At 45.2% G+C, this 12,172-nt stretch overlaps 2 protein-coding genes across 2 annotated transcripts; both read right to left on the bottom strand.

Annotated features, from left to right (window-relative positions):
• Positions 1 to 2,984: 2,984 nt before the first annotated feature.
• On the bottom strand, positions 2,985 to 3,230 carry LOC306914043 (immediate early response 3-interacting protein 1-like; the record flags this gene model as incomplete). The annotated part of the gene is made up of 1 exon (XM_079490931.1): positions 2,985 to 3,230. One exon carries the CDS (start codon positions 3,228 to 3,230, stop codon positions 2,985 to 2,987), a length of 246 nt encoding a protein of 81 aa, XP_079347057.1.
• A 1,516-nt stretch (positions 3,231 to 4,746) lies between these two features.
• Positions 4,747 to 10,638, bottom strand: LOC306914161 (kelch-like protein 33). Its single transcript, XM_079491105.1, has 5 exons — positions 9,714 to 10,638; positions 7,200 to 8,148; positions 6,241 to 6,411; positions 4,923 to 5,825; positions 4,747 to 4,881 (listed from the first exon to the last, which is right to left on the bottom strand). The coding sequence occupies exons 1-4, from the start codon at positions 10,576 to 10,578 to the stop codon at positions 5,306 to 5,308; spliced, it is 2,505 nt and encodes an 834-aa protein (XP_079347231.1). The 5' UTR covers positions 10,579 to 10,638; the 3' UTR covers positions 4,747 to 4,881; positions 4,923 to 5,305.
• Between the last annotated feature and the right edge of the window lie 1,534 nt (positions 10,639 to 12,172).

The raw sequence follows: 12,172 nt of genomic DNA, 5'->3' as shown, positions 1-12,172 counted from the left end.
CAAAACTCGTAGTCAAAAGCAAAGTTAGATTAAGCAACAAAGAGTGACAAAAGCTATAAAACGGACGGAACCGTGTGGAGTGGCTAGTGTCTAGTGCAGGCAAACAATACTGACTGAAGTGGAGTGGCAGAGGGGGTGATTATATAGGTGTAGACTAATGAGAAGCAGGTGTGTATAATTAGTAGGTTGGAGATGATGATCTCTGGAATGAGGGCATGGGCGTGGCCCTGACAGGTTGCCCTAACAGGCCAACCATACTATAGTAATTGTCTCACTTTATTAGTGTGGTTGCCCTAATAGGCCAACCATACTATAGTAATTGTCTCACTTTATTAGTGTGGTTGCCCTAATAGGACAACCATACTATAGTAATTGTCACACTTTATTAGTGTGGTTGCCCTAACAGACCAACCTACTATAGTAATTGTCACACTTTATTAGTGTGGGCAACCAGCCTATAGTATAGTTGTCACACTTTATTCTTATATTATTAAACTAGAATAACCCCAAAGTTTGGCATGCTATACGCTACTTGTCCCACAGTTTGTAGTTTAATTGATATTAACTTATTCATACATCAAATTTCCCCATTGACATGAATGGGAAAATGCGAAAACTCACATTCAAGTATTTTTTCTCTGAGACCGTAAGGGCTATAGTTACAAAACATGGAACGGAGGTTCATAAAATATAAAAAAACTAGAAAAAGTGCCCCTCGGGGCACAAGTCTCCACCAAGCCAGGTCAGGTTGTGGCCTCCTGGTGGCGCTATAATAGGCCAATGTGTAAAGGGTGCCATTTCTTCATACGCCTTTGATGGCAATTGGATGATTTGAGGCATTTTGTTCCAAAAATGTGTTTTGCAAAAATCAACCTGTTGGTGGCGCTATAACAGGCCAATGTGAAAAGGGTGGGATATATTCCTCAGCCTAGTAAGAAAATGTGTGAAAGATTTCACGTAAATTGCACGCTGCGTTCATGATTTGAGGCTTTTGTTCAAAACGGGGCAATCTTGCAAACTGTGAAAGCCAATTATAGCCAATTAGGATGGAATATGAAATATCGGACAGATCCGACTTGAGCACATGACCATAGAGATACTGTGTAATGATTTGTGAGATTTTTGGACAGAATCTGGAGGAGTAATATCAAAAAATGTGTTTTACAAAAGTCGGCCTCCTGGTGGCGCTATAAAAGGCAGATGCGGAAAATGCAGGTCAAACGTTTGTCCTTGGCCTCTAGGGAGTGTGCATGCAACGTTTCACGCAGATCGGTGCAGTTTTAGGTAAAAAATGTGAAAAGCTGCCTCATGGTGGCGCTATAACAGGCCGTTCTGGAAAATGTGTAGCAGAGGTTCATCGTTGGCATCCAGGGAGTGTGTCTGCAAAGTTTGGCATCGACTGGGTTAACGGTGCCGGAGATTAGCTGGTAACGGACGGACGGAAGGACGGACACACACACGGACGGAGTGCAAAACATACTCTCTCCCCATGCCTTCGGCCTGGTGGAGACAATAATTGTCTCCACCAGGCCGAAGGCATGGGGAGAGAGTATGTTTTGCACTCCGTCCGTGTGTGTGTCCGTCCGTCCGTGTGTGTGTCCGTCCTTCCGTCCGTCCGTTACCAGCTAATCTCCGGCACCGTTAACCCGGTCGATGCCAAACTTTGCGCACACACTCCCTGGATGTCAACGATGAACCTCTGCCCCACATTTTCCAGAACGGCCTGTTATAGCGCCACCATGAGGCAGCTTTTCACATTGTTTACCTAAAACTGCACCGATCTGCGTGAAACGTTGCATGCACACTCCCTAGAGGCCAAGGACAAACCTTTGACCTGCATTTTCCGCATCTGCCTTTTATAGCGCCACCAGGAGGCCGACTTTTGTAAAACACATTTTTGGATATTACTCCTCCAGATTCTGTCCAAAAATCTCACAAATCGTTACACAGTATCTCTATGGTCATGTGCTCAAGTCGGATCTGTCCGATATTTCATATTCCATCCTAATTGGCTATAATTGGCTTTCACAGTTTGCAAGATTGCCCCGTTTTGAACAAAAGCCTCAAATCATGAACGCAGCATGCAATTTACGTCAAATCTTTCACACATTTTCTTACTAGGCTGAGGAATATATCCCACCCTTTTCACATTGGCCTGTTATAGCGCCACCAACAGGTTGATTTTTGCAAAACACATTTTTGGAACAAAATGCCTCAAATCATCCAATTGCCATCAAAGGCAACATATTACTTATTTATATTACTCCTAAACATTTTGCCAAACATCTCACACAGTCCTATCCTCCTGGTGGAGACCTGTGCCCAGAAGGGCACTTTTTCTAGTTAACCTATAATTTCATTGGTCGGCCTCATGGTGGTGCTATAACAACTCATTTTACGTTTTGGCCTCTAACTCTTGAACCGTAGGTGTAAAACTGGATTCCATGGCTCATGACACATCTCCTCATATAGGCCACGCCCATTTGGATCAGGATAGATTTCCCGCCATTTCGAATTTTCTTCAAAACACACTTTTTGATCCTCCTACAGATTTTGTCCAACTCTCACAAAAATTGGTAAACATGAGCTCTGGACCAATCCGATTAAAATAGAATCTTGATAGTCCATATCGTTCGGCCGTAATCGTCGTCCGAAGTTAGTGGGAGGGGCCTATTTTACCAAAAATGCCACAAATCACAAACAGAATGTTCAATTCATCCCAAATTTGAATCACACATGTTGCTGGTGGTTAAATCAACACAGAGCCAAAAGCAAGTCCATTTTCATCCATAGGGGGCGCCGCAAATGCAAAAAATATAACCGTTTGTTGGGATAAATCCCTACCAAATGACTTAGACAAGATCACATGGGTGACGTAACATTGTAATTGGCTAGCATTTGTGAGAGGGGCCTATATTAGTGATTCTGGTTCTTGCTGTTAGCAGCTGGTCTGGTCCGTTATCTTCCAGTCCTGTCGTCTTCGCTCATCCAAACAGCAACAGCAGAGTGATACAGACGATGTTCACGGCCATCAAGGGTGCTCTCATGACTCGGACTGAGCGGATAAGGTTCATGAGTTGAACTCCATTGCCTGGTTCATCACCAAATCCTCCAACACTTTGGTCCACACCCCAGCTGACTTTACTTAGAAACCTCTCTTCATGCAAAACAGCAACAGCGTTTACACACAAAATGAATGCCTGGATAAGAGCATATAATGTAAAAGCCATGATGTGCCGCAACAAGAAAATGGATAATCTGTACGAAAACTTACTGCGTCCCGTTTTAAGATGACCAGTGATGACTATGATGTCACTATGAAACAGCCATGCCCAAATATGCAGTTACGGTTCAGTCTCTTGCCTGATGTAGAGGTACATGATGTCCGACTGGCCTCTAAGTATCGACACACATAGCAACCTGACACCAACACATACTCTGAACATTATTTCAGGTCAATGGAGGTCGAATTAAAACTTTTCCAAATATAGGCAAAATATATAACTCGCATCATAGTACTGACATCATAGATTACTGATCTACGGATGACATCCAACCAGCTCAGTGGCCTTGTGGATAGAGGGTCTGCCCTTGGACTAGGAGGTCAGGGTTCGATCTTCGGCCGAGTCATACCAAAGACTGACTCATATCCATGCGTCTCAGGAAGCTTCAGTCTGATAATCAGGCTAGTGTACTTGTACATCAAGCTGCCTCATGTTACAGAAACAGGATATATAGGCTCCACACACACACACACACTGCTGGGTAGGACACACACACACACACACACACACACACACACACACACACACACACACACATTTTGTAACCACGACCAGCGACGCGGCCGTAATCGGTAATATATATATATGTATATATATATATATATATAAAGATCTGTTTTTTGCTTTTCTGCCTTTATTGATAGTTACAGTGGAGAGAGAGGGAGGGGGGGGGGGGGGGGAGAGAGAGGGGGAGAGAGAGAAGGGGAGAGACATGCAGCAAAGGTCGTCATGAACGGGACTCGAACACGCAATGCGCGGTCAGGCCAGAGCCTATATGTGGCATGATGCGCCCAGCGGAAACCCTGATGTTTGGATGAATCAATAACCTCTGACAAAGTGCTTGGTCCATTCAGGACAGGAACCCCTTTTGGTGTTTTAAGCATTATGTTATACTTTAGCTGTTGAAAAATAGCAGATCTGCACTCGGTGCCGCGCTGGCAGATCTGCGATTTTTGAAAAATCGTGAAAATGTGGTGAATATATATTCTTTCAGAGCGAATGTTTACCGTAACTCAAATCTTTGCTTCTGTGGGAGTCCCTGGAACAGCATATTTTGAGATTGGGGTCCATGGCCAATTACATATAATTCTGGGGGTCCTTGACATGAAATAGTTTGAGCATAAATAACTAATATAGAAACAGGATTTTCATCCCATTGTCATGATTTAGAAGACATTTTATAGAATTGTCCTCAGGTCTGAATGGGTTAAATGTTTTATATTTTAAGTCTTTCTTCCAATTAGTATCAACTTTCGTACAGCATCACGTCTATATCGTTATGTAAATCTGCATTGTTAATAGAAATTGTATTAGTTAAAATCCATGACACTTTTTATTGAACCACCACACTAGTGACTATAGCCTGAATATTAAAAGTAACCAGAATTTGAATGCAGTCTTGGGCACCCAGCCCAAGACTGTACAAAATCACAATGTTTCACAAAATACTATCCTTTAATTTTTCAATTTGATAAAAATAGCTGAAATAGCTGATCTACAAGCTCACAATGCATCTCAATTATGACCAGGTAAAGATGCCATTTCAGGATTTTACAATATCTAGTCTTACATCATGATATCGATATAATCTATCTATCTATAAATGCACCAAGTCTCTGTGTGTATGTACGTACGTACATACGTACGTATAATGTGTGTACGTACGTCTGTAATCCACGTAACTCGAGAACCGGTCACCCCAACGGCTTCAAATTCGACACACGCGTTCCACACCCCCAGAGGGAATGCAGTGCCAGGTGTCGAGTCCGTCGGATAGCCGGTTGTCCAGAACCAGCACAAAAGCCTCTGCCCGTGCTCTGGACCTGATCACCTCTATATCTCCATATATGGAGCTGGCCTGTTCTGACATCACACTGGTGGTTCTGACATCACAATGAGGTTGTGACATCTGCATAGACTCCATATTTGGGCATGCCTGACTAAGAACTCCATATATGTCCATAAAAGGGACACAGGTAATAACTGGGTGGGGCATGCATTTCCAACTTGTGTCGATAATGTCATTGTCTGAGGTGCTTCGGCAGAGTAAGCAGACAGGCCCGGATGTCAGTAATGGCTCCAGGCATCCTGCCCAAGGTCTCCCACCTTTGCGCACCGGCATCATACCGATGCACCAGTCCGGACTCGGCATAGTCTTCCTGGGAGTAACCTCCCAGTACGTATATCTTCCCTTCCAGGACGGCCGATGCCGCGCCGACATGGGGCACGGGCATCGGCGTGAGAGAGGTCCAGGTGTCGCACGCTGGGTCGTACACCTCGCAGGCCAGCTGGTCGGTGTAAAACTCCCTCAGATTGCACGCACCGCCCGCCACATACAGGCGCCCCCGCAGTGCCTCCATGCAGTGCTGGGCGCGGTTTTGGGCCATGTCCGCCAAGTAGGTTGTTCCTCTCTCCGGGTGGTAGAGGAACATGGAGACCAGACACACATACTTACAGTTGAACCCCCCCGAGATGAAGATCTCGCCGTCCAGGACCGTCACGGCATGTCCACTCAGGGCCTGGTCCAGCGGTTTTATATAGCTGAAATTCAAACATCAGAACCAATGTGTGTGTTTTTTTTTAATCCATTCCCTGTACCATTAAACTGTACAGTACAGTTTTAACTGTACAATTAATCTTGGCGGGGTAGACTATTCCAGGGTCAGCATGTAACAGTTTTAAAGAAAGATGCAGTGTAGACAGACACTCATGTTGGGTCATAATAAACATTGTGCAGAGACATGAGGATCCCACATTTGATGAACAGTACAATGCAGAACCATACATTACTCCATGTACATTCACATTGTTGGTAAGAGAGACAACAGAGTCTACATTTCCTCATGAAACCCACTGTGAAATCTAAATATTCAAACTGTCTAATTCCTATCACAACTAGACGTACAGTATACATGATGTTTAGTTTAGATTTAGAGAGATGTATAACTGGTCTTACCTCCAGCTGTCAGAGTCAGGGTTGTAGACCTCCACACTGTCTGTGTTGGTGTTGATCTCCGTGTCTCCTCCAATAGCATAAAGACGCTCGCCTCGCACTACCACAGGAAAGTTACTTCTGTAGTCCTGCATGTCAGCCAGCCTCTTCCAGCTGTCCTGCATTGGATCATATCTAAGCGTGTGTGTGTGTGTGTGTGTGTGTGTGTGTGTGTGTGTGTGTGTGTGTGTGTGTGTGTGTGTGTGTGTTGTGCGAGGGAGGAAATTAAAGAGTATAAGTTAACCTTCCAGCTCTATACACATTTAGGTGTGGCATATTATGTGCATAACCATAATGTATAAGATGAACGGGCCTAGCCCTATATTTTGTGTTGACATACAGTATTGGTGTGAGGTGTGCAGTGGATGAGTGAACCAGCTAGGTTTGAAATAGGATCATAGGACTAGGAGACAGATGCTAATGGGTTATATCTTGGATGCAAAGTTTTCATTTTGGCCTGTGGGTGGCACTAGAGGCAAGGACACTACTGGTACTAAAGGTTCTTTCTGCATGGATGTGCAGGAAGGCAGGGTGGCACACTGGCACTAGAGGAAAGGCCACACTGGGTCACCAAATGTACTAGGGCTCATAAATACAACTGACAACTTCATTTATTATCATTATCTTGTGGGTAAAGTTGATATTTGGCCTAAAGGTGGGTGGGGTTACAGAAAAGGCCATGGGGTCACAGGGTCACCAAAATTAACTGGCTTCATCATCAGTGGAGTATGAAGGTGCAAATCAAATTCCCGACAAAACAGCCAATCATTTTTTAGATATATTATTTTATAACGGACGTGTCCGATGACCAATTGACCAATCAACAGACCAACATTGCCATCCTTGCAGCCACTACAGAATTAGGAACAAAAGCAGGTAAAATGTATTTGTATGACTTGTACAGTATGTACAATGTTTTTCACCTGTAGGCAGATTTCATGATGTCATTCTTTGTGTAGAAGTGACAGCCGCCGACCACATACAGCTGTCCATTCATCACTCCCACCCCGTGCCTAAACCTCGGCTTGTCTGGCATCACTCCCAGCTTCCTCCATTCAACCTGCTTTATGAACCCTGTGCCGCTGCGCACAGAGTTGACATGCCACAGCTCCCCGTTCGGTAGGCGCGGGCCCGTATCGTTCAGTTGGTCTCCCCCGACCACAACCAGGGAGTCTTTAGGCCGTCGAACGCGGCCCAGGTCCAGGCCCTCGGCATCGCCAAAGTAGAACTCTTTCGTTGCTGAGCCGTAGAGTTCCAACTCTTTGTTATTCCCATTGCACTCCATGCGCAGTTGGACGGCCCGGACCTCCTTAAACTCACGGAATGTCATGAGGGGGAACCGGACGCTGCTCATCAGTTCACCGGCCAGGCTGAGCCTCTGCTCTGGGTCGGCCTCGACCCAGGATACGATGGCCCGGAACACGTGCAGCTCCGAAGACACGCACAGGCCGTCGTGGCAGACGAAGTGCAGAAGCTTCTCGTGCGGCAGGTCCTGGAACTTCGGCACGGCCGACACCTCGCGGAAGTTCCGCAGGACAAAGTCGTCCGCCTCCTCCAGAAGCTCGGTCATCCCGTAGGCCTCGGCGAAAGACGCCACGTCCAGGCAGGACACGGCGTCCATTTCTCTCCACAGAAAGTCGAGGCACAGCGAGAGAGCCGACTGGAACTGTAGCTGCAGCGCGGTGCAGGTGATCTCGAAGACGCAGCCCCAGCTGAGTTGGAGGGTGCCGCTGTAGGTGCAGTTAATCAGAGCCTCCAACTCTGACGCTGCCAGGAAGGGTAGGTTCACACAGGGCTGATTGGACTCCTTCATCCCACTGGTGAACATTCCTCTGAAGAAGTCAATGCTAGCAGCCAGGATAACTCTATGAACTGGCAATAGACAAGAGTCAAACGTCAACAAACTGATCTATTCTATAAATGGTGCCTTGATATAGCATTTCTATCCAAAGAGCTTGACATAGATTGTTACATTACATTCACCCATTCACACACACATTCGTACACCGATGGCGGGGGAAACCATGCAAGCTACTAACCTGCACATCGGGAGCAATTTTGGGTTCAGTGTCTTGCTCAAGGACACTTCGACACTAGGAAATAAAACGTCTGGGTTTCCGAGGCTACTTCGACACTAACTCTGGGGGAGCCTGGGATCGAATTGGGAACCTCACGGTTGCAATCCGGACGCTCTACCGGCCACTCTATCCCTGAACCACGCCCCTTATAAGGTTTTATCTGTGGGTCTCTAGACAATCTGCCTTTATACAGTATGGACTCGACATGACTGATGCCTGATGACTGCATTGTTAGGCAACAGTGTCTGTTGTGTGTGAGTGACTAGCTCTGGTCCATAGCGTTAGAAGGAGAATTCTTTCTAGCACTGCAGCATGGGCCAGAACTAAGGTCAGACCAGAGCTTGATCAGGGCACACAAGAGAGAGAGAGAGGGAGAGATTTAGAGAGAGAGGGAGGCAGGGATAGAGGTAGGGGGAGCGAGGGAGAGAGGCAAGGAGAGAGAATATTTCAACCATGCAATAATCCAGCCAATGCAGCTGGGTACTGAAACCTGAACATGCTGACATGTCGCTTCAAGATTTGTTGTCAGCGCAATAACCCCGGCAACACGAGCAAAACTGCTTGTAATACTGAAGGTTAAAGGTTAAAGGTTAGTGAGAGCTATTGAGAAAATTGATACTTTCATCTAGCCAATTAGCGCCTGTGTGCTCAGGGCCCTGTGATTGACAGACACTGATTGATTAAGGCTATTTGAATCACACATCATAAACAAAAAAAGAGCCAAATGTAATTTCATTAACACCCAGAGGACATGCCACAAATGCTACAAATGTAATTTTGTTACAGAAAAAAATAATTCCCACGCACGCACCAAACGAGGTAGTACAAAATGGTCTTGTGAGTCAAAGTGGAATATGTTCCGGGGCCTCTACAGAGCCTCCAAAAGTGCTTTCACTTCTGCCCATAGGGTGCACCACAACAAACACACACGTACTGTCTGTCGTACAAACTGTGATCCGTGCTCCGAGGAACACACTGTCAGTGAACTGACAATAAACAAGAGTCAAATCCAAGCAGTTATTTGTTATCGATATGGTTGTGTTATTGTTAAAACCACATTGTTACATTATTATAATATTATTACATGGATACTAAGTAGATTAAAACTACTGTATCTGCATTGTCATAAACAAGACACCTAAAAAGGTGTAAGAAATTAAAAAATAAGCTACATTATGTGCCTGTCTGTGTCTGTCTTTGATGAATTGAACAAGGTGGACCCTCTTGTAAACAAGTGTAATGCTTAATTGGGTCGTCCACTCACAGTTAACAGTCTTTGCATTGAGTTTGTGCTTGAAATGTACTGTAATTCTGCAAACTGTTAATAAATATTTCAATCAATCAATCAATCAATCGTACCAAGAAAGGACGCCAGCTCATCTGCCTCCAAAATGACATCACATGCCACCTTCTCCATCCACATGTCTCTGATAGACAGCAGAGTGATCTTCATCTGCTCCTCAGCAGAGATCTTCCTCTTTTCCATCCTCTCCTTCGCCTCCAGCTCCTCGGTGCACTGCAGGTCCATCACTCTGGGAACTCCAAGGGTGTCTGCTGCGGTCAGAGTGTTTGCGTTTAAAGCCGCTATGGCCCCGGTGTAGGCAAACTCCAGAACCCCCGTCAGTCCCACAGAGTCCACCTCGGGACCCAGAACCACAGACCACCGCTGAGACTCAATGTCCTGCACCACGTCAACGTCTCTTCTTTCTGCACTCCTCTCCATCTGTGCTGCCCTCTCCTCCACTACTCTTTCCCTGATGAGGGAGCTGACTGCAGCCAGGACGGGGGAATGCACGTGGAAGTTCTTCCCGTCCCCGGTTCTCAGGGTCAGGTCAGTGAGGAGGGAGGCGTCCCTGAACTCTCTCAAAGCCTCAAACACCTCTTTGGGATGGGTTCGGCTGCTGTACGCGTGAACCTTTTTGTCATCGTTAGCGTCAGATGTTTTCCATCTCTCCTTCTTCGTCAGTCCCATTCTGGTGTCATTGTAAGCCTTGATCCACCGCAGCTCGCATTCGGCCCGTTCCAAGGCCTCGCCGCCCCCTTCGATCACTCTTTTCCTCTTCTCTTTCTCTCTCCTCCAGGTCTCTTCAAATTCCTTCGGGAGCTGCTTTGTGAATTCCATGTCAGTGGTTAAACTTGCTTTTCTAAACAAGCTTTTGCTCATCATTGTCTTGTTTTGTTGATCCACTGCCTGATTCCAAAGGCTTTTTGTCTCTTTGCTCATTCATTCCAGACTATACTGTACTGTCTATCAGTCTGTTTCTTGTGCAGACTTTCTCCTCTTCTGTACAGCAGACTTTCTCCTCTTCTGTGCAGGGCTGTGTATATGAAAACAACAACAGTTATTTATAGCTACCGGGTCACAGGAGTTTCAGTTTCAAAACAGTCATGGGGGCATTTCTCCAACAGTCACAGGGACCCTCCCCACTCTGTATGAAGCACCCTTCATTAACCACTTAAACCCCAGCATCCGTAAAGTGGGGGGAATATTTAGCAGAAGATAGCAGATCTACAAGTGCACAACGAAAATATTGAATGTAGAGCAAAAACTGAAAAGTCACTAGTATAGGTCAACCAAGTATAGGGTTTAAGTGGTTAAAGTATAGTATAAATAAAGCGGCAAGCTTTGGGACAAACATTGTCTCTGGCAGAAACAAGACCTGTCGAAATGCCTCTTTGCTTGGCACTCAGCATCAAAGGTTTTATTGGGGTTTAATCCCTCCGACATACTACCGTCATGTCCAGGCGGTGTACTTGTACATCATACCCTATACAGAAATTGGAACGGTAAATCGGTAATAATAAAGCTGAATGTCCAAGCAGGCGCAACAACATGATTTCTATAGGCCTACATTACATATCACATAACTGGATGAAATTCTCAGACCTCTGCCCCAGGAGGTCAGAGGTCAGGCAATCCAACCATGTCAAGGATTCTTGTGTAACGTGCACTGACAGCATGTTGTGCATAAATAAAATGCAAACCTAAAAGTTAATTAAGTTATTGATTAAATCAAACCAAAACAAACTCACATCTTGTGCACCATTTCCTCAAATAAATTCAGAAGTTTCTGTTTGTTTTGTAACTTGCTGGTGTCGCTCTTCTTCCTTCTCTAAAAATCCATCAGTGCTATAATGGTCAGATCACATCGTCTTTTTTCGTTTTTTTCAAGCGTGGGTTGGGGGTATTTTTTATTGAGGCTAATACTGAATGTGTTCGGTGAGGGAAACGGGATCTGATCTCTTTGGGGGTCATTGGGGCTAGAATCTGAAATGAATCCAGACGGACCTGCCAGCAGTTTATGGAGGGAGGGGTTTGACACGCATGGGCCAATGAGTACAGGAGGAGTTACAGATTCCAGACCCTGTGAGAGAGCGTCTTACTTCTAGTTCCGATACATCCTACTGCAAATACAGCATTTAGTGTTCTTCTGTGACAACATAATTATGTATAGTACCTTGTATTTGTTTTTGATTACTTGTTCATATCATGTTGTGTTATTAACAGGGACGTGCAGTCATTTCCTTAAACATGGTAATAATAACGGATCTACAAGCTCGAGCTTGTAGACCCACATTCTTTAGCTACTGAAGATGCGGCATACGATTTCTACACAGAGGATACATTCTTTCAACACAAATATGCTTCAGATAAAAAGAGACGATCTGGTCACTCAAAGTTAAAAAGAGGAGGGAGGCCTTTATTCAATTAAAAAGGCGACTGACAACATGTTTCGACCATTAACTGGTCTTCATCAGGGCAAGAATGAAGCACATCACCAAACATTATATAGCAACAAGAAACACAGCTTTGCAAT

This window comes from Electrona antarctica, assembly GCF_951216825.1.
Source record: "Electrona antarctica genome assembly, chromosome: 21".
In the NCBI taxonomy this organism is placed as follows: Eukaryota; Metazoa; Chordata; class Actinopteri; order Myctophiformes; family Myctophidae; genus Electrona; species Electrona antarctica.
Note: the sequence above shows the minus strand (reverse complement) of the source record. Positions and strands in the feature narration are given on the sequence as shown.

Excerpts from the sequence above, each read along its gene's own strand:
- LOC306914161 (XM_079491105.1), bottom strand. The coding sequence starts at position 10,578 with ATGAGCAAAGAGACAAAAAGCCTTTGGAATCAGGCAGTGGATCAACAA. Across the intron at positions 6,412-7,199 it reads ATCATGAAATCTGCCTACAG|ATATGATCCAATGCAGGACA; the intron begins GTGAAAAACATT and ends ACACACGCTTAG. Across the intron at positions 5,826-6,240 it reads CCTGACTCTGACAGCTGGAG|CTATATAAAACCGCTGGACC; the intron begins GTAAGACCAGTT and ends TTTGAATTTCAG.